Genomic DNA, 23,230 nt, shown 5'->3' with positions numbered 1-23,230 from the left:
GTAGGGTAGAGTTCAGAGCTGTAGTACAGTAGGGTAGAGTTCAGAGCTGTAGTACAGTAGGGTAGAGTTCAGAGCTGTAGTACAGTAGGGTAGAGTTCAGAGCTAAAGTACAGTAGGGTAGAGTTCAGAGCTGTAGTACAGTAGGGTAGAGTTCAGAGCTGTACCACAGTAGGGTAGAGTTCAGAGCTGTAGTACAGTAGGGTAGAGTTCAGAGCTGTAGTACAGTAGGGTAGAGTTCAGAGCTGTAGTACAGTAGGGTAGAGTTCAGAGCTGTACCACAGTAGGGTAGAGTTCAGAGCTGTACCACAGTAGGGTAGAGTTCAGAGCTGTAGTACAGTAGGGTAGAGTTCAGAGCTGTAGTACAGTAGGGTAGAGTTCAGAGCTGTAGTACAGTAGGGTAGAGTTCAGAGCTGTAGTACAGTAGGGTAGAGTTCAGAGCTGAAGTACAGTAGGGTAGAGTTCAGAGCTGTACTACAGTAGGGTAGAGTTCAGAGCTGTAGTACAGTAGGGTAGAGTTCAGAGCTGTAGTACAGTAGGGTAGAGTTCAGAGCTGAAGTACAGTAGGGTAGAGTTCAGAGCTGTAGTACAGTAGGGTAGAGTTCAGAGCTGTACCACAGTAGGGTAGAGTTCAGAGCTGAAGTACAGTAGGGTAGAGTTCAGAGCTGAAGTACAGTAGGGTAGAGTTCAGAGCTGTAGTACAGTAGGGTAGAGTTCAGAGCTGTACCACAGTAGGGTAGAGTTCAGAGCTGTAGTACAGTAGGGTAGAGTTCAGAGCTGTACCACAGTAGGGTAGAGTTCAGAGCTGTAGTACAGTAGGGTAGAGTTCAGAGCTGTAGTACAGTAGGGTAGAGTTCAGAGCTGTAGTACAGTAGGGTAGAGTTCAGAGCTGAAGTACAGTAGGGTAGAGTTCAGAGCTGTAGTACAGTAGGGTAGAGTTCAGAGCTGTAGTACAGTAGGGTAGAGTTCAGAGCTGAAGTACAGTAGGGTAGAGTTCAGAGCTGTAGTACAGTAGGGTAGAGTTCAGAGCTGTAGTACAGTAGGGTAGAGTTCAGAGCTGTAGTACAGTAGGGTAGAGTTCAGAGCTGTAGTACAGTAGGGTAGAGTTCAGAGCTGAAGTACAGTAGGGTAGAGTTCAGAGCTGAAGTACAGTAGGGTAGAGTTCAGAGCTGTAGTACAGTAGGGTAGAGTTCAGAGCTGTAGTACAGTAGGGTAGAGTTCAGAGCTAAAGTACAGTAGGGTAGAGTTCAGAGCTGAAGTACAGTAGGGTAGAGTTCAGAGCTGAAGTACAGTAGGGTAGAGTTCAGAGCTGTAGTACAGTAGGGTAGAGTTCAGAGCTGTAGTACAGTAGGGTAGAGTTCAGAGCTGTAGTACAGTAGGGTAGAGTTCAGAGCTGTACCACAGTAGGGTAGAGTTCAGAGCTGTAGTACAGTAGGGTAGAGTTCAGAGCTGTAGTACAGTAGGGTAGAGTTCAGAGCTGTAGTACAGTAGGGTAGAGTTCAGAGCTGTAGTACAGTAGGGTAGAGTTCAGAGCTGAAGTACAGTAGGGTAGAGTTCAGAGCTGAAGTACAGTAGGGTAGAGTTCAGAGCTGTACCACAGTAGGGTAGAGTTCAGAGCTGTACCACAGTAGGGTAGAGTTCAGAGCTGTACCACAGTAGGGTAGAGTTCAGAGCTGTAGTACAGTAGGGTAGAGTTCAGAGCTGTAGTACAGTAGGGTAGAGTTCAGAGCTGTAGTACAGTAGGGTAGAGTTCAGAGCTGTAGTACAGTAGGGTAGAGTTCAGAGCTGAAGTACAGTAGGGTAGAGTTCAGAGCTGAAGTACAGTAGGGTAGAGTTCAGAGCTGTACCACAGTAGGGTAGAGTTCAGAGCTGTACCACAGTAGGGTAGAGTTCAGAGCTGAAGTACAGTAGGGTAGAGTTCAGAGCTGTAGTACAGTAGGGTAGAGTTCAGAGCTGAAGTACAGTAGGGTAGAGTTCAGAGCTGTAGTACAGTAGGGTAGAGTTCAGAGCTGAAGTACAGTAGGGTAGAGTTCAGAGCTGAAGTACAGTAGGGTAGAGTTCAGAGCTGAAGTACAGTAGGGTAGAGTTCAGAGCTGAAGTACAGTAGGGTAGAGTTCAGAGCTGTAGTACAGTAGGGTAGAGTTCAGAGCTGAAGTACAGTAGGGTAGAGTTCAGAGCTGAAGTACAGTAGGGTAGAGTTCAGAGCTGAAGTACAGTAGGGTAGAGTTCAGAGCTGAAGTACAGTAGGGTAGAGTTCAGAGCTGAAGTACAGTAGGGTAGAGTTCAGAGCTTGGGGGGGGGGGGGGGGGGGGGGGGGTAAGGGAGAGACAGAAACAGGAAAAGATTGTCCCTCAAAATAACGATAGCTAAAATCCTCCACGCCAAGAAAAATATATGTCACACGAGTCTGTGGAATAAACACCTTTGACATTGACCAGAGAGAGCGAGAGAGCGAGACACACACGGCAAGAAGGGCCTTCTACGCAATCAAAAGGAACATAAAATTAGATCCCCAATTAGGATCTGGCTAAAAATACTTGAATCAGTTATAGAACTCATTGCCCTCTACGGTTGTGGTCCAACCAAGACTCGCTAAAAAATGAATTCTGCCAAAACATCCGTGTACAACGTAAAAACACCAGTTAATGCACGTAGAGCAGAATTTGAATAATATCTGCTCATGATCAAAATCCAGAAAGAATTTAACGACTCCGACAACAACCTAAAAAGGAAGTGATTCCCAAACCTTCCATACCAAAACAATCACCTAGAGAAGGGTCCCCTCTCAGCCAGTTGATTCTGGAGCTCTGATCAAACATATATTATCTATATTATTATTACCATTATCTCTCATTATCCCTGCACATTGACTCGGTACACACTGTATAAACCTCATTATTGTTATTTTGTGATATTTTAAAATTGTTTTCTTTACTTAGGTTTATAAAATTATTTTAGCAAATATTTTCTACCTTGTTGGTTAAGGGCTTGTAAGTAAGCATTTCACGGTAAGGTTGTATTCAGCGTATGTGACCAATAAAACTTGATTTGAAAACAAGACTCCACAGAGCCCCAGGACAGTATTACCATTACACAACCAAATCACGAGAGAAAACAAAAATATTATTACATGACACATTGGATAGAACTACACAAATTGAAATGTTTTTGGCCATAAACAAAAAAAGTACACAATGGCAGAATACCAGACCACTGTGACTGACTAGGGCCGTGGCCGTCATAACATTTTGTCAGTCGGCGATTGTCAAGCAAATAACTGGTTCGGTCTCACGGTAACTGACCATTAATTAACATAAAAACACATTTAGCATCTCCTGACTTCCACACAGACTTTTTAAAATGGGTTGTAGGCTAATAAATCCATGTAATATAGCCTACACCATCACAATAAATCCATGATTTATTTTAGACAGGTCTAAAGAAACATGATATGAAGAAAATGTAGTCTATTTCAGAAGAACAGAATAGCATCCTCTGAGTTGTCCTTATGTTAGGTCCTGATGTGGCTATGCTACACTAGTTCATTTAGCAGACAAGATTTGCTTAGAATTCAGTGTCATTATTTTGTATTATTTTATAACATGAAGAATATATAAATATGAATACTTTCTCCAAACGATCTGAGTTAGCACATGAATACACAGAATAGCACATGCGGCTATTCTGTATTGAGTGGTTAAGTACTCCTAGATGCTTAATGTAGAGTTACTAATGTAACTGTAGTTCTACAAACTTGTCTATATGTTTCGATTTTCAATACATTGTAAGGCTGCATGATGCGACTAATGATGATTTGAAAAAAGAATCTTGAAAGGCATGACCTCTGCTTTGTTTTTTTTGCACAGGCTGTACACACTTCATCAGTCTCTCATTCACAATTTGACAAGCACTTGATAATGCCTCGAATTTCACTGCGGCATCGCCTTTGTGGCCGTAATGCACCCGCAAAAAAATAATAATCCATGCCTTTTATGGCCAGAAGTGTTGCGTTGTGCCCTTCTCCCTGAGTGTGCTGCGCACAGTGGTGTGTAGAACGGCATCTCAGAACGCACAACTCATCAATCCTTGTCACGGATTGGCTATTGCAGCAGACGACCACACCGGGTTCCACTCCTATCAGCTAACAACAAGAAGAAGAGGTTCCAGTGGACACGCCATCACCAACACTGGACAATCGAGGAGTAAAAAAAAACATCGCCTGGTCCGACAAATCCCAGTTCCTGCTGCGTCATGCTGCTGGCAGGATCAAGGTTTTGCGTGAGCAGCATGAGTCCATGGCCCCATCCTGCCTGGTGTCAACGGTACAGGCTAGGGGCGTTGGTGTAAAGGTGCTGGGAATGTTTTTATGGCACACGTTAAGTCCCTTGATACCAACTGAGCAACGATTGAACGCCACAGCGTATCTGAACATTGTTGCTGACCAGGTGCATCCCGTCATGGTAAAGGGGTGGCCAACCCGGTACTAGATTGGTGTACCCAGTGGAGGAAAAAGTACCCAATTGTCGTACTTGAGTAAAAGTAAAGATACCTTAATAGAAAATGACTCAAGTAAAAGTAAAAGTCACCTAGTAAAATACTACTTGAGTAAAAGTATAAAAGTATTTGGTTTAAAATATAGTTAAGTATCAAAAATAAATGTAATAATATACTTCAAAAGTAAAAGTATAAATAATTTCAAATTCCTTAGAGTTTTTCCCAAATGTTAACAGACGTTTGCTGAAACGACATCTAAGGTACTAATTAATTCAATTTCCCCAAACCCCACAGACATCTTATCAAATTAAAACACATCACAATAATGTAATCCCTGCTCAAAATTAAACTCTGCATACAAAATGAAACACACACATGAAATAAAATCCCATTTTGTGACAACCGAGATCACACTAATGTGACATATTCAAAACACTACTATCAGAAGCTATTTCAGAGACCAAGATGTTGTTGTTTTACTGTATAATTGTTTGAGTACTCAGAGGGGAACACAAATGCAACAACAAACAAATGAAGTTTTATATTTCAACATGATCTGATTGCAAAGTGAACATTTACACAATTAGTGTTTGCACATGTGATGAGAGAAAGTGATCACATTTGTAATTGAGCTTAGCTTGTTGAACAGTGTTGCTGTTCAACAAACATTTGTACACAAGACATTTTAGTTGTGAAGGTGGTTTATCCAAATGTTTGTTATATAATTGCAATCGGAGTGTAGAGAACAACACTTGTCAGTAGTAATGCAGATTTGGTGTCTGGTTCTGCTAAATGAGTTACAGTTTTGGGTCATTGTGTTTTTATGGTCCAGTTTTACTGAGTAAACAATTGGGACAAACTGTATTAAGTCTCTCTCTCTCTGTGTAATCTGAGGGAAAAATGTCTCTAATATGGTCAAACATTTGTCAGGAGGTTAGGAAGTGCAGCTCAGTTTCCACCTCATTTTGTGGGCCAGGTCTGCCTACGGCGGCCTCTCTCCTTTTTAGTTTCTCATGATTTGGTTGGGTTCTCTCCATGGCTTCCCTCACTAAAACCACCCTAAATAAGGAGGGAGACGAATGATTGCACTCTAAAATTAGCGAAAAGGTCAGAGGCTCAGTCACCAGTCCTAATGAGCAGGGAGAGCAGGATAAATTGGGAGCGAGATGGGATGAGGAGGGGAGTGTGTGTGTGTGTCAGTGTGTGCTGGGTTGAGAAGGGGGGGGGGGTCAGCTGTGACATTGTGCTGTGTTCAGTGTGTTTGTTCAGTATGCGTGTATCTGGTCTCAGACAGACAAGGAGTCCGTGGTTTCCTTCATGAAAGAGGAGAATCCTACTCCACCTTTAATGAAGGAAGAAGACACTTGGTACGTCCGTAAATCGCACACTATGCCCTATATAGTGCACTACGTTTGACTAGAGTAGTGCCCTACATAGGGGAGTGTGCCATTTAGGACGTAGCGCTGAGTGATGCCTGCAGAGAGGAGAAACAACCAGTGAAAACCTGCAGACTGGGACACCCAGCACAAAGAGCTGTCTATTAGTAGAGATTCTGGGACACCCAGCACAAAGAGCTGTCTATTAGTAGAGATACTGGGACACCCAGCACAAAGAGCTGTCTATTAGTAGAGATACTGGGACACCCAGCACAAAGAGCTGTCTATTAGTAGAGATACTGGGACACCCAGCACAAAGAGCTGTCTATTAGTAGAGAGACTGGGACACCCAGCACAAAGAGCTGTCTATTAGTAGAGAGACTGGGACACCCAGCACAAAGAGCTGTCTATTAGTAGAGAGACTGGGACACCCAGCACAAAGAGCTGTCTATTAGTAGAGATACTGGGACACCCAGCACAAAGAGCTGTCTATTAGTAGAGATACTGGGACACCCAGCACAAAGAGCTGTCTATTAGTAGAGAGACTGGGACACCCAGCACAAAGAGCTGTCTATTAGTAGAGAGACTGGGACACCCAGCACAAAGAGCTGTCTATTAGTAGAGAGACTGGGACACCCAGCACAAAGAGCTGTCTATTAGTAGAGAGACTGGGACACCCAGCACAAAGAGCTGTCTATTAGTAGAGATACTGGGACACCCAGCACAAAGAGCTGTCTATTAGTAGAGATACTGGGACACCCAGCACAAAGAGCTGTCTATTAGTAGAGATACTGGGACACCCAGCACAAAGAGCTGTCTATTAGTAGAGATACTGGGACACCCAGCACAAAGAGCTGTCTATTAGTAGAGATACTGGGACACCCAGCACAAAGAGCTGTCTATTAGTAGAGATACTGGGACACCCAGCACAAAGAGCTGTCTATTAGTAGAGATACTGGGACACCCAGCACAAAGAGCTGTCTATTAGGAGAGAGACTGGGACACCCAGCACAAAGAGCTGTCTATTAGTAGAGATACTGGGACACCCAGCACAAAGAGCTGTCTATTAGTAGAGAGACTGGGACACCCAGCACAAATAGCTGTCTATTAGTAGAGAGACTGGGACACCCAGCACAAAGAGCTGTCTATTAGTAGAGATACTGGGACACCCAGCACAAAGAGCTGTATAATAATGAGTAAGGCGACACGGTCGGGGGGGGACCTGATCCCAAAACGACACGGTCGGGGGGGGGGGGACCTGATCCCAAAACGACACGGTCGGGGGGGGACCTGATCCCAAAACGACACGGTCGGGGGGGGACCTGATCCCAAAACGACACGGTCGGGGGGGGGGACCTGATCCCAAAACGACACGGTCGGGGGGGGGGACCTGATCCCAAAACGACACGGTCGGGGGGGGGGACCTGATCCCAAAACGACACGGTCGGGGGGGGGGACCTGATCCCAAAACGACACGGTCGGGGGGGGGGACCTGATCCCAAGACGACACGGTTGGGGGGGACCTGATCCCAAGACGACACGGGCGGGGTGGGGGACCTGATCCCAAGACGACACGGGCGGGGTGGGGGACCTGATCCCAAGACGACACGGGCGGGGTGGGGGACCTGATCCCAAGACTACACGGGCGGGGGGACCTGATCCTACATTAACAGAATGATGCTCAGACTTTAAAAAAAGTCAAACAAAAACCAATGATTGCAAAGTTAAACCACACAACTATGAGGACTACCTTTAACAAGTTCCACTGAAAATGTTACTAAAAACCGATTTACCTGAACAGTGCAGATGCAACGTTTTGATAACAGAATAAAGGTTTGTGTTTGGCGTACATTTTAAAGTGAAATCTGAGTCTCAGAATCATTCTGTTACTGAGGAATTGCCCAAATACAGGCATAGGTTTTTTTTTAAATTTAATTTAACTTTTTGTAATCCAGGCGAGTCAATTAAGAACAAATTCTTATTCACAATGACAGTCTGGTAAAAGGCTGTGAGATACCTCTGCAAAATATGGTTGGTTACAGTTGACTCAAATATAAGGTTAGTAGATTGTTTAAATCATTGTTGAATAATGTTACTACAGTAGGACGTTAAATACTTGATTGTTGCAACTCAAATAGGCCTACTAGTGTAGACTCAAATCGTTAGGTTATTTCCTAGAGGAAAATGTATCCTATTTAAAATCAAAACTTGATGGTACAGTTACAGTATATAGGCTATAGCAAGATATAGGCCAGTGTTTCCCCTATATTCATTGACTGTTCTGGACTTGGGGACTGTGAAGGGACCTCTTGTGGTATGTCTTGTGGGGTGTCCCGAGCTGTGCGTCAGTAGTTAAAACAGACAGCTCAGTGCATTCAACATGTCAATTCCTCTCATAAATAAAAGTAGTGATGAAGTCAATCTCTCCTCCACTTTGAGCCAGGAGAGATTGACATGCATATTATTAATGTTTGCTCTCTGTGTACATCCAAGGACCGTCTGTGCTGCCCTGTTCTGAGCCAATTGCAATTTTCCTAAGTCCTTTTTTTGTGGCACCTAACCACACGACTGAACAGTAGTCAAGGTGCGACAAAACTAGGGCCTGTAGCACCTGCCTTGTTGATAGTGTTGTTAAGAAGGTAGAGCATCGCTTTATTATAGACAGACTTCTTCCCATCTTAGCTACTACTGCATCAATATGTTTTGACCATGACAGTTTACAATCTAGGGTTACTCCAAGCAGTTTAGTCATCTCAACTTGCTCAATTTCCACATGATTTATTACAAGATTTAGTTGAGGTTTAGGGTTTAGTGAATGATTTGTCCCAAATACAATGCGTTTAGTTTTAGAAATATTTAGGACTAACTTATTCCTTGCCACCCACTATGAAACTAACTGCAACTCTTTGTTGAGTGTTGCAGTCATTTCAGTCTCTGTAGTAGCTGACGTGTATAGTGTTGAGTCATCCGCATACATAGACACTCAGGCTTTACTTAAAGTCAAAGTGGCATGTCGATAGTAAAGATTGAAAAAAGCAAGGGACCTAAACAGCTGCCCTGGGGAATTCCTGATTCTAACTGGATTATATTTGAGAGGCTTCCATTAAAGAACACCCTCTCTGTTCTGTTAGACAACTCTTTATCCACATTATAGCAGGGGGTGTAAAGACATGACGTTTTTCGAGCTGCAGACTATAATCGACAATGTCAAAAGCTGCACTGAAGTCTACCATTGTTAGTGGAGAATCAATTGATTACCCTCAGTTATTCTACACAGATTAATCACTCTCCCTTCTAAACCGGGCCGTGCACAGCTTTGTAGGTGGAAACGGAATACATGTGTACCTGAGAGAGTCGGATCTCTTTCAGGGTCATAATTGGTAATCGCTCCAACCATTCAAAATCTAGAGCCAAATCCATCGCTAGAAAAACTAATTTTACCGCTCCGTTTGTACCAGACGCTAAAAAGGTTACTCGCGTAACCACGGTTCTCTGAAGTAAATGGTGCATCAACTCATGTAACCACGGTTCTATGAAGTAAATGGCACATTCAACTGACTGAGGAAAACACATTATTTCAGATTGTCGCGAGCCGCCAATGACTACGACTGCATTATACAGTGCACTACAACCAGGGCCCATAGGACTCTGGTCTATAGTAGTGCACTATATAGGGAATAGGGCTCTGGTCAACAGTAGTGCACTATATAGGGAATAGGGCTCTGGTCAAAGGTAGTGCACTATATAGGGAATAGGGCCCTGGTCAACAGTAGTGCACTATATAGGGAATAGGGCCCTGGTCAACAGTAGTGCACTATAAAGGGAATAGGGCCCTGGTCAACAGTAGTGCACTATATAGGGAATAGGGCCCTGGTCAACAGTAGTGCACTATATAGGGAATAGGGCTCTGGTCAACAGTAGTGCACTATATAGGGAATAGGGTACCATTGGGGACACATCCAGAGAAAAAAGGCCAAGCCTATTGACTGCCAGGTAGGCAGAAAAACCTTCAGCAGAGCAGAAACCAAAACCACAAGGTTCTGGAATGAAAGAAGAGGAAGACATTTACAAAACCACAAGGTTCTGGAATGAAAGGAGAGGAAGACATTTTCAAAACCACAAGGTTCTGGAATGAAAGAAGAGGAAGACATTTACAAAACCACAAGGTTCTGGAATGAAAGAAGAGGAAGACATTTACAAAACCACAAGGTTCTGGAATGAAAGAAGAGGAAGACATTTTCAAAACCACAAGGTTCTGGAATGAAAGAAGAGGAAGACATTTACAAAACAGCATCAATGAATATGAAATAGTCTGGAAGCCTAATCACATTCAGCTACTGATTTAGACTTTAGTTCCATGCTGTCAGTTTTAAACACCTGTGTTAGCTGCACTCCGGGGTGAAGGTCTTCCCATAGGCACAGATTTAGGATCTGCTTCCCCTCAGTCAATCCTAGTGGTGAGGAAAATGATTTTTTTATTTTTAAAAAGGGACCTAGGATCAGCGTCTAGGGGGCAACTTCATCTTAGACCTACTAGCTTGACAGTATGTCTGAAAGCATTCATGTCTGAATGCAGGGCCTAAGCAATGCAGAGTCGTAAGGCTCGCTCATATCTCCATAGACATGTCTTAAAACACAGAGGCGGGGAGGGAGAACTGTAACCAGCAGGGCATATGGTTTACATTGTTTTAACGCTCATCAAACCATTCAGTGACCACTCGTGCCCCGTGGTTGGGGTTAGGGTTGCCATGGTAGCCAAAATAATGGCCCGGACCAGCATTTTTATACAGTACATGACCCTAAGCATGATGGGATTTTAATTGCAATTAACTCAGGGACCACACCTGTGTGGAAGCACCTGCTTTCAATATACTTTGTATTCCTCATTTACTCGAGGGTTTCCTTTATTCTGGCAGTTACATGTATGTCTGTATGTATGTATGCATGCATGTATGTACAGTACCAGTCAAAAGTTTGGACACATCTACTCATTCATGGGTTTTTCTTTATTTGTAATATTTTCTACATTATAGAATAATAGTGAAGACATCAAAACGATGAAATAACACATATGGAATCATGTAGTAACCAAAAAAAAGTGTTAAACAAATCAAAATATATTATATTTTAGTAGCCACTCTTTGCCTTGATGACAGCTTCGCACAATCTTGGCATTCTCTCAACCAGCTTCACCTGGAATAATTTTCCAACAGTCTTGAAGGAGTTCCCACATATGTTGAGCACTAGTTAATTTAGTTAATTTCACCCGGGAAGCCAATCCAGAAAAAAAGCCATATTACAACCCATATTACAACCCTTGACACTGTGATATATAGACCTAAACACAGAGACAATAAGAAGACACAGTGGCAGAATAAAATTTAACCACACATTTGTTTCATTACAAAACCAGAGAGCAACATTTGTCCGGTGAAGTCTACAAAACAGTTACATGACCTACGTCATGGTCAAGCAAGGTAATGTTTCTGACATTTTCAGACCACTAAACAACTATTGATTTAGAACCACTGAGAGTTAGCACAAGATGCAAAGAAACTGCCTTCAACATCATCTAAATCCCCTATGCTCAGTCTAATACAGTGACAACTAAAATATACAGGTAGTTAACATTAGCATTGGCCTAACATCCTCTCAGGCCAGGGGCACAATGTACCAATATATGGTTGGATCAGAATCGCCGTTATAATCATTGGCCATCACGGGAAAATTTAGTAAAACCACAACACAAGTCTAAATCCCTATCTGCATCCATGGCTAATTTAGGAAAAGGGCAGTGGCCAACACAATACCCCCAATTTTTTTTTTTGTGTGTCAATAATGACGTTTGGCTTGTGATGTGATTGGTCTGAAGCCAAATCGTCTTCCCTTTACACTTTTTTTGGTGCGCCAAGACCATTCACAGTGGAGCTCATTAAGTTAAGCTCAACGATGATTGGCTATTTTTTATTTTTTTATCAAGGGAAGCCAAATGCTCGCTGGCTTCCCTTGCATTCAATGCTACGGGTAGTAACGTCATACTCTTTCTGACCAGACAGCATCAGATGGATACTCTACACATACTGAGACAGAGGGCCGTTGTTTTGTTCGCTCGGATGCTTTCTCCAGAGATGGGATTTAATCAATTCGCAAGACGCCGAATGTAAGAAACATACCGAGAGACTAAATAAAAATTATTTTGTATGTTTTTTTTTTTGTTGGTCCATTTTTTGGGGAAGCCTGGCTTCCCTTGGCAGCCATGAATACACTCCACCGAAGGACATTTAAGGAGCAGAACTGTGTGATGATTAGCTTAGTTTCTTTTTTGTTGTGTCCCGCAAAATGCACATGTACAAATGGAACACTAGAGTCAAAGCTTATTAAAAGTTTAAAAGACAAAATTCAGACCAAATCGTTTTCAGTATTTGAACAAAAATGTGATCGCTGGTTAAAATATATTTTTCTATAATGTCTGTTTGAGTACTCGACTACTCGCTCAGCAAATACCAAATTGATTATTGTAGAGTTGCGACTGTCAGTGAGAAGTAGAGGCTCAGCCAGGTATATAGCAATATTTCAAAATCCAAATCATGGTAAAACAGTTTGGAAAACAAAATGGCTATTGCTGTAAAGAGAACATTAATGAAAATACTCTATAATCTGTCTTTTAGTTCTCAAAATTCTCACCTTAATTGAGTGAACAACAGAAGGTCTATAGCCTGCCTTGTTGGCACTAGTGGAGAACCTCAGCCATATCCCCAGTGAGTCGGCACGGCTCTCTTTATCATTGTTGGGTCAGTGCTACTTAAAGTTTGTCTAAAAACAATCCTTTTCTCCTCACGTTTAGATGGACGTCATATTCTATCCGTGTCTCCCCTTCTCATAGGCCGATTTTATGAACAAGTCATTTCTATTGATCTTGTTTGTCAGTATCAGCAGAGTAGGCAACCCTGTAATTTGACGTATATAAAAAAACAAAAGGATTCTGCTATTGTCTCCAGTTATACACTGTAAAGCAGGGATCATCAACTAGATTCAGCTGCAGGACAATGTATTCTTGAGCAGATGGTCGGGGGGCCGGGGGGGGGACATAATTACATATCATTTTTAAGACTGCAAATTGACCTCAAGAAGCATAAACATATATAATATTTGACTAAAACATTTACTCTGGGAAGGTGTCCCCCAAAATCTAACTTTATTCCTGTTGGGCTCTGGTCAACAGTAGTGCACTATATAGGGAATAGGGCTCTGGTCAACAATAGTGCACTATATAGGGAATAGGGCTCTGGTTAACAATAGTGCACTATATAGGGAATAGGGCTCTGGTTAACAATAGTGCACTATATAGGGAATAGGGCTCTGGTCAACAATAGTGCACTATATAGGGAATAGGGTTCCATTTGGGACTCCTACTCTGTAGTTATTTATCTGTTATATTATCTTAGAAATGGTGACAAAGTGGCGATTGGAAAAGGGTGAACACACACACACACACACACACACTGCCCAGTGATCCAGAGCCAGTCCATCACGCAGTGCCTTGGTATGTTTATGTATCTGTGTGGTTTTGTCCCAGGCAGCACTTCAGCTGGTGTCACGTCAGATGTCCCCCACTGTCATTCTCTGGTGCCAGGCGTAGCTAATCTAACTTTATATAGCAGTACACACACACACACACACACACACTACAGCCTAGCAAACTTTTCAATAGAGGCAGCTAATCCCAAAGAGCCACACGATCACCTGAACCTTAACTTTGATCATGGCCATTCAAGAGGTACAAACGCAAACACACACCAGGGGTTTCCGTTATGAGAATGTGGCGCCAGACATTTGACCGGCAGCATTTCAATTTTACTGGACATTTAAGAAATGTACCTGACTCATACGTAACCTGATTAGGGCATCCACCCACAGTGCTCAGAATGACAAATCACATTTTAGATTATGTTAATTCATCTTAACAGAACATGCAAGTCGAGGATGCAATGACGTGTGTCCGTACAGCCCACTTTGAAGATGTTCCCATAACTGTCGAGTAACAAGACGAGTAAAGAACAGCAAAAAAAAACACTAGCTTATGCATAGGCGGTGTGTGAGTTTCAGGTTTGAGGAAACACATTTTCACCATAAAAAATAAAAAAAACACACCTTTATAATAAAGTATTCCATGCATCATCTCATTTACAGACTTATGTAAGATAGCCTACTATTTGTGATGAGTAGATTGGATCATGTTGGTTAATAAATATAACCAGGGCTCATACAGACAGTGGCCAGTCAAAATCAAGGACTTTTTCAAACACTAACATTTAATTTTTAAAGGACCATATTTTTTTATTTTTAATAGTTCCTATTATGCAATTGTTTCTAGTCGCCACCAGATGGCAGTGTATCGCCACAACCTCATGGGGAAAAACATTACAACCTTTACAAGTTCTACTCAATGTGTTTCACTACTTATTTCCTACATACATGAGTGGTCAGGACTGATGATGTTGATTTCCTTACAGGAACTCCGTCAAATCTTTGAAGTTGTTGTTTTTATATTTTTGTTCAGTGTACATGGTGATATTAAAATTGTCTTTATTTATTTCACAACACTTTTTTAGGTCCCACTGGCTGCCCCAACACATAATGACATAAATGTAAATTCTGACAGTGTAAAAAGGCCCTCAGGTTGATCCTAAAATGCTGTATTCTAAACCAATTTGAAGAGAAACAAATTGTGTTTGATAAGATTAAAGATTATCTCATGGGACACTATTTACATTTTAGGGGAACCCACATGGGTTCCAGACCCCAAGTTTGTGAACCAGTGTACTACTAACCTCTCTCTGTGTACAACCTCTCTCCCTGCTTGCTTCAATGCTTCCTCTCTCTGTGTATAACCTCTCTCCCTGCTTGCTTCAATGCTTCCTCTCTCTGTGTAGAACCTCTCTCCCTGCTTGCATCAATGCTTCCTCTGTGTAGAACCTCTCTCCCTGCTTGCATCAATGCTTCCTCTCTCTGTGTAGAACCTCTCTCCCTGCTTGCATCAATGCTTCCTCTCTGTGTAGAACCTCTCTCCCTGCTTGCATCAATGCTTCCTCTCTCTGTGTAGAACCTCTCTCCCTGCTTGCATCAATGCTTCCTCTCTCTCTGTGTAGAACCTCTCTGTGTATCTCCTTTGTCTCCTTCATTGCATCCTGTCTCACTACTCTCTGTAAAGCAAAGTTATTTTGTTATGAGAACTTATAGTAGCCCACATTTTGATTATAGCTAGCTTAATTTCAGTCACCTACACCTGCTGAGGTCAGGCTCTGTACAACGTTAGCTTCTAACGCCATCCTTCTAGCCAGCGAGTTATAACTAGCTACCTGGCTAACAGCCAGAGCCCTGGTCTTGAACAGACGAGCTAGCTAGACATCGGACTTAAATTCCAGCGACTATTTACCAGTTGTACACGTATTCTCCATGAGTCAGGGGGTTTTTGATTGAGGAATGTTTGTTGACACAAAAGGAGTCGAAGGATGTAACCCCCCCCCCCAAAAGATACTTACTATAGCAGTTTTTCACGGATCCATACATCATACGAAACTACACTTCGAGTTACGCTTCCACAGGCGTTTGAGCATGCTAGATAGATAATTAGCACAGGTTAATTGCCTCTTGTCTTCCATAAACCAGCGCTGTAACATGGCCGTGTGTAACACTAACCCTATCAAGGTGTGTGTCAATTTAACCTTTTTTCCCCCCCTCTGAAATGCATTTCACGTTGATATGAAAGATATGCTTCCAAAACCGTACCGTAAATGATACCGTAAAATCTTCAGACCGACACGTCGGGGATCTTAACTGAACTCCACCTTACAGAAGACACCTTCGTCCAATGACTTGTGTGAGCTGAGTCTCGATAAAGGGCTAACTAGCAGCTCAATACTAGCATGTTAGATAGCAATGTGGGAAGTCTTCAGGTAAACAAATATAATACCACTATTTGCTAAAATGGCAATTTACAAGAAGAAAAAAAAAGTTCTGAAATAAATGCAGATATGGCAACATGATATTCACATGAGCCATTTCGCTAGCTAACGTTGAATATTGAACATAAGCTAACAAGCTAACGTAATTATCAAGGAATGAGGTCAGTTGTCCGTCGTTCTCGCTAGCCAAGTACAAAACTTTTAACACACGACAAGAGACAAAACACCTATTTTAACTTAGTCATGTGTCTTACCTTGTCTTCACTAACGCTGTCGGGATCCGCTCCCCTTCCTCTCATCCTTAACTCAGTCATGTCTTTCTCCTTATAGTTGACTCAACACATAAAACTCAACCCTGGAGAAAACAAGAAGTTACGAGGATTTTCGGCTACCATGAAATAACCGTCCGTTTCTGCAATATTGATGTATATTGTGACAGATCATTAACAAAAGTAGGAACCTTCTCCCAACCGAATGTGTGCATTTGTTTATCAGCGCAGTTGTCGCTGGTTGTCTGGGAAGCTTGTTTGGTGGCGCTGCGGTGAACGACCAGCCTATCCGAAGTCCCTTTCTGACTGACTCAACGGGGGAGTTCTATTAACGTGAACCGCGGGTGCACTGATTTATGTCCCGTGAAACGGCAAATGTGGTAAAGGAGGAGCGCCCTCTAAAATCGAATAGTAATCTGCGACGCTTGGTCATGTTGTTAATAAAGCAGCATGATGCGTCCAGAATTATACAACATATATTTTCCATAAAATCAATCAGTGGGAAGGCATTTTTAAAATATTTTTTTAATAAGCAATCACTTTTGCAAGTGAAAACAGAATCCTACTCATTACTCCACGTGCTTTGTCTAGAATTGGCTACCTCATTTTTGTTTTGAGCCAATTTCGCCACGGCCTATGAACTGACTCACCCCCGGGAGGCAGTTCGGTTCCAAAACGAATGCAATCACTGCGGTAACCCGAGCATGATAATCGAATCCCCTCAATACTGGCTTGAAATAGCACTGCTTCTTCCGCTCTGCAGTGGTGGGGGAGAGGCGACACAACAGCGCAGATGGTAATACAAAGATAGGACTGCATTGTTAGCACTATTGCATTGATAGCCTATCATCACGTGACCTTTAGTAAACGTGTATGTAAATTGTGCTTTTCATTTATCGAAGTGTAGATTAATCCTGACGCCAAAGAGTTGGACATCTACTCTTCTCAAAATGTTCTACTAATAAACATAAAGGAGAAACCCCTTTTTATGTTCCAGAAAGTACCCTTTGCACCCCACAAATAATACTTTTAAGAACACCTGGGATGAAAACGGTTCCATATAGAAGGATGCATTGCAGAACCCTTGTCCCTGTAGCCTGGTAGTTAGCGCTTTGGGCCAATAGTCGGAAGGTTGCTAGATCGAATCCCCGAGCTGACAAGGTAAAAAATCTGTTGTTCTGCCCCTGAACAAGGCAGTTAACCCACTGTTCCCCGGGGCACCGAAGATGTTGATGTCGATTAAGGCAGCCCCCCCCCCCCACGCACCTCTCTGATTCAGACGGTTTGGGTTAAATGTGGAAGACACATTTCAGTTGGACAACTGACTAGGTATCTCCCCTTTCCATTTAGAACACCCTTACTTCCCTCAAACCAGGATATAGGATAAACCAGTGCTATATATTTTTATTTAATTTAACATTTATTTAACTAGCGACGCTGGGCCAATTGTGCGCTGCCCTATGGGACTCCCAATCACGGCTGGATGTGATACAGTCTGGATTCAAACCAGGGACTGCAGTGACACCTCTTGCACCGAGGAGGCAGTGCCTTAGACCGCTGCGCAACTCGGGAGCCCTTTATATTACATTCTAAAGTAAATATGGCCCTGGGATCACCGTGTGTCAACATAACAGCAGCATTGGTTTACATACATACATTTCCAATAAAAGACACATACACACAGCTCTAATTGGTGGTAAACAGCAAGTATTTAATGAAATTATACGACCAGATCTATTGTATTATTGTTACAGTTTCTGTAGGGGTTATTCTACGGTTCTTCTCATTGTTGTACTGAACACATATATACAATGAACATTCAGCTATCATCACAGATTGCACACTAGATACTGTAGTAATGCAGTCTAATACAAGACCGTCAAAATAATACATTATTTAAATTTGATCAGTTCTTATTTTTTTCCCCATAAAGAATACAAAAAGGCCACCCAGAGTTGGGGCACATCTCCAGCACTCCCATCGTAACTGTACACCGACCTATCGCTTCGGGGGTTAATAATGGCTTAAAAAACAACTCATAAGACTGACAAATGCGTCGAAAAAAAAATATGAACGAAAACAAAACAAATTAACAAAAAATAATGCAGTTAAAACATGTACAATGCAACTGGACACTAAGTCAGTTGTGTTAATCCACACAGGACACGTAACAACTTCCTGACATAAAAAAAAAAAACACAAAATGAAAGTTAATATTTGCATAAATACTTTATACAGTTCATTTCACTCTGGAGAAGAAATGCACCCTTTTCTTTAAAATGATAGCCTGACAACATAAAATTGCATTCGATAAAAAAATCATGATTCGTATTCCTCTCTAAACTTTTTTTGTTATTGTTTTTGTACATGGCGAAGGTGGAAATAATGAACTCGGATGAATAATAACAATAAGCCATCTGGTTTATTTTGAAGTTGCTTAGTAACAGACATGTTATCAGCTGGCTGTTATGATACAGTACATACCTAGAGTGATTTACCAATCTTAATAAGAGTGCATATTACCACGGAGGGGGGGAAAGTCGTCGCACTGTAATCGATCATTAACTACTCATTGCCTGCACTTGTGTAACAGCTCTTTAAGTGTTTTACCTGTCAGAAGAGACTCTCCAAAAAAGTAAAATAAAAAATAAAGTGTAAAAATAGAAAGTGAAGTTCTAGTAAAGAAAGCAGCACTTCAATGCACTGTTGCCCACAGCATCATCAACATACAGAACACGACGAATGAACGAGGGATAGAGATCGATGACGAATCATGACGACGACAAACTATGTTCGCATTTCACGGTCCCCACATATACACCGATAATTATTTCTAACGTACGCCGCCACGTAGCTAGCTAACGACATCTAAAGAGTGAAATGTAACGAGCAAAATCGCTTTTCTTGTGACCGACAGAGTGGATTTCATGCTGCAATCAACTACAGAGATCGTCCTCAGTCAAATAGTATATATATATATATATCGAGGTGATCCTTGTATCCACAAACGTTCCAGATACAACTGTACAACATACCTTGCTTTCATCTTAGTAGATGTAAAACACCTACAACATTTTAGATTATATCTCACTAACACACACTACTGGATCTCATCTCTAGTTCTACTGGAGCTGTTCTATAGGTCTCTCTGGTTAACTGGGTCTCATCTCTAGTTCTACTGCAGCTGTTCTATAGGTCTCTCTGGTTAACTGGGTCTCATCTCTAGTTCTACTACAGCTGTTCTATAGGTCTCTCTGGTTAACTGGGTCTCATCTCTAGTTCTACTGGAGCTGTTCTACAGGTCTCTCTGGTTAACTGGGTCTCATCTCTAGTTCTACTACAGCTGTTCTATAGGTCTCTCTGGTTAACTGGGTCTCATCTCTAGTTCTACTGGAGCTGTTCTACAGGTCTCTCTGGTTAACTGGGTCTCATCTCTAGTTCTACTGCAGCTGTTCTATAGGTCTCTCTGGTTAACTGGGTCTCATCTCTAGTTCTACTGCAGCTGTTCTATAGGTCTCTCTGGTTAACTGGGTCTCATCTCTAGTTCTACTGCAGCTGTTCTATAGGTCTCTCTGGTTAACTGGGTCTCATCTCTAGTTCTACTGGAGCTGTTCTATAGGTCTCTCTGGTTAACTGGGTCTCATCTCTAGTTCTACTGCAGCTGTTCTATAGATCTCCATATTAGAATCAATGTATAAATGAGTGTAATGCTACTCTTTCTCATCCACTTAGACGGGGAGAGCAGAGGTCGCCGTACAGTAATGCTATACACTATCTCTACTATACAGCTACTACAGTAGCATAGCAAGAGCAATACAGTAATGAGATGTGGTCAAAACAGATGAATCTATCACACATATACTGTGTATATTCTCTATATTCTATTTCAGATGATGAACCCATGATGATTTACCTCCAGGTGAAACACTAGTAACGTCTCCACCTGACAGTATCTCTCAGGTGAAACATTGGTAACGTCTCCCCCTGACAGCATCTCTCAGGTGAAACACTAGTAACGTCTCCCCCTGACAGCATCTCTCAGGTGAAACACTAGTAACGTCTCCACCTGACAGCATCTCTCAGGTGAAACACTAGTAACGTCTCCACCTGACAGCATCTCTCAGGTGAAACACTAGTAACGTCTCCACCTGACAGCATCTCTCAGGTGAAACACCGGTAACGTCTACACCTGACAGCATCTCTCAGGTGAAACACCAGTAACGTCTCCACCTGACAGCATCTCTCAGGTGAAACACTAGTAACGTCTCCACCTGACAGCATCTCTCAGGTGAAACACCGGTAACGTCTCCACCTGACAGCATCTCTCAGGTGAAACACTAGTAACGTCTCCACCTGACAGCATCTCTCAGGTGAAACACCGGTAACGTCTACACCTGACAGCATCTCTCAGGTGAAACACTAGTAACGTCTCCACCTGACAGCATCTCTCAGGTGAAACACTAGTAACGTCTCCACCTGACAGCATCTCCCAGGTGAAACACTAGTAACGTCTCCACCTGACAGCATCTCCCAGGTGAAACACTAGTAACGTCTCCACCTGACAGCGTCTCTCAGGTGAAACACTAGTAACGTCTCCCCCTGACAGCATCTCTCACAGATCAGCGGAGGTATCAAATAAATCTTGCTATATTAACAGGAAGGAACGCCTAGAAACGGAACTGTTTATTATCTATGCATAGTCACTTTAATAACTCTACCTACGTGTACATACTACCTCAATTACCTCGACTAACCGGTACCCCCTGTATATAGCCTCCACATTGACTCTGTACCGGTACCCCCTGTATATAGCCTCCACACTGACTCTGTACCGGTACCCCCTGTATATAGCCTCCACACTGACTCAGTACCGGTACCCCCTGTATATAGCCTCCACATTGACTCTGTACCGGTACCCCCTGTATATAGCCTCCACATCGACTCTGTACCGGTACCCCCTGTATATAGCCTCCACGTTGACTCTGTACCGGTACCCCCTGTATATAGCCTCCACATTGACTCTGTACCGGTACCCCCTGTATATAGCCTCCACATCGACTCTGTACCGGTACCCCCTGTATATAGCCTCCACATTGACTCTGCACTGGTACCCTCTGTATATAGCCTCCACATCGACTCTGTACCGGTACCCCCTGTATATAGCCTCCACATCGACTCTGTACCGGTACCCCCTGTATATAGCCTCCACATTGACTCTGCACTGGTACCCTCTGTATATAGCCTCCACATCGACTCTGTACCGGTACCCCCTGTATATAGCCTCCACATTGACTCTGCACTGGTACCCCCTGTATATAGCCTCCACATCGACTCTGTACCGGTACCCCCTGTATATAGCCTCCACATTGACTCTGTACCGGTACCCCCTGTATATAGCCTCCACATTGACTCTGTACCGGTACCCCCTGTATATAGCCTCCACATCGACTCTGTACCGGTACCCCCTGTATATAGCCTCCACATTGACTCTGTACCGGTCCCCCCTGTATATAGCCTCCACATTGACTCTGTACCGGTACCCCCTGTATATAGCCTCCACATTGACTCTGTATCGGTACCCCCTGTATATAGCCTCCACATTGACTCTGTACCGGTACCCCCTGTATATAGCCTCCACATCGACTCTGTACCGGTACACCCTCTATATAGCCTCGCTATTGTTATTTTACTGCTGCTCTTTAATTATTTGTTACTTTTATGCCTTTTTTTTTTTACTTAACAATTTTTTAAAACTTAACACTTATTTATTTATTAAAACTGCTTTGTTGGTTAAGTGCTTGTAAGTAATTCGGCATTTCACACGGTAAGATCTACACCTGTTGTATTCAGTATTTCACGGTAAGATCTACACCTGTTGTATTCGGCGCATGTGACAAATTACATTTGATTTGATCTGATATTTTCTCCAGTCTTGATCAACAACAATAACATAATCTGGGACCTAAACTGGGGGGGGTTACGTGTTCCAAACTAAAGCCTGCATGGTAGATAAAGATCGACACGGTTAAGCTCATCATACATACTACTCAGCGTTACACAACGTGATATATATCAAAAACAATTTGGCAAAAAAAATAACAAAAACATGACGCAATCTCACTTTAATGGCAATCGCTTGACACTGTGGGCAACTCACAAATCAAATTCACACATTGTAAAAAAAAATAATAATAATTATATAAAGAAATGAAGAAGTCATTGCATAACTAGAAACTGTAATGTCAACCCACAAACACTTATTATTATTATCCTAACATTCATAGTCCTCCATCATTATCATCGTCCACATCCCAAATAGCACCCTATTCTCTATAGTGGACTGCTCTTTACACCCTATTCTCATAGGACTCTGGTCAAAAGTAGTGCACTACATAGGGAATAGGGTGCCATGTGGAACGTAGAGTTCTCATTCCCTCTGAGCTTCCGTGACATTATAGACTAACATTACACACATTCCTTTAGTTTTTAAAGCCGGGAGTGATTAGTCACAATTACTTTTTTTGTCCTCAACAACCATTAATATTATTTTTTTCCCTCCCCCTCCTGCTCGTTAAAAAGGTCAATGTTAAGTATTTACAATATAAACAAGTTTTGAACTGAAGGACTTTCCCCTTCCTGTTGGTCTCTAAGATCTAAAGGTGATACACGGAGGAAGGAGCTGAGGGTCAGCGTTTTATTTTGCGACTGTGAAAGAAAGCGAGAAATGAGATTGTTAACGAACCCTCCTCCTCTCCTCACACTCTTCTCTCTCTATTTGATAGGCTTTTTCTATACATCCGTCCGTCCGTGTCCCCCCCCCCCAGTCGTCTTCATACTAAACTAACTACCACAGTTACGGAAACAATCGCCACAGTTCAAATCGGTGATCCCTTTTAGTCTATGTCAGTCAGTGCGTTACATGTGGTTACTGGACAGGTGTGTGTAGAGGGGTGCACAGGTGGGGTATTTTTAGGGGAGGTGTGGGGGGGGGGGGGGGGTGTGCGAGAGAGAGAACGGGTACAACATAGGTTTTCCGCTGTAGTGGTGTGGGACCAAGGACCTTGGTTAGTTTCTGCATCCGTCCTCAGCGCTGCGCTCGTGCTGCAGGTTATAGTAACAGTTCTGACAG

General features: G+C 42.6%; 2 protein-coding genes across 2 annotated transcripts in view; both read right to left on the bottom strand.

Moving 5' to 3' along the window:
• The window catches only part of cds1 (CDP-diacylglycerol synthase (phosphatidate cytidylyltransferase) 1), a 51,893-nt gene extending 35,528 nt beyond the window's left edge, over positions 1-16,365 (bottom strand). The window contains exons 1-2 of the mRNA XM_039013835.1: positions 16,293-16,365; positions 16,087-16,187 (exon numbers count right to left, since the gene is read on the bottom strand). Of these exons, the coding sequence (XP_038869763.1) occupies positions 16,087-16,146 (60 nt within the window). The 5' untranslated portion in view covers positions 16,147-16,187; positions 16,293-16,365. The remainder of the gene's footprint in view (positions 1-16,086; positions 16,188-16,292) is intronic.
• A 5,566-nt stretch (positions 16,366-21,931) lies between these two features.
• Positions 21,932-23,230, bottom strand: part of wdfy3 (WD repeat and FYVE domain containing 3) — a 107,882-nt gene continuing 106,583 nt past the window's right edge. The window contains exon 43 of the mRNA XM_039013013.1: positions 21,932-23,230. This exon is cut by the window's right edge and continues 57 nt beyond it. Coding sequence (XP_038868941.1) covers positions 23,167-23,230 — 64 coding nt within the window. The 3' untranslated portion in view covers positions 21,932-23,166.

The sequence above is a fragment of the Salvelinus namaycush genome, chromosome 18 (genome assembly GCF_016432855.1).
Source record: "Salvelinus namaycush isolate Seneca chromosome 18, SaNama_1.0, whole genome shotgun sequence".
Classification (NCBI taxonomy): Eukaryota; Metazoa; Chordata; class Actinopteri; order Salmoniformes; family Salmonidae; genus Salvelinus; species Salvelinus namaycush.
This window is presented reverse-complemented; position numbering and strand designations above follow the sequence as displayed.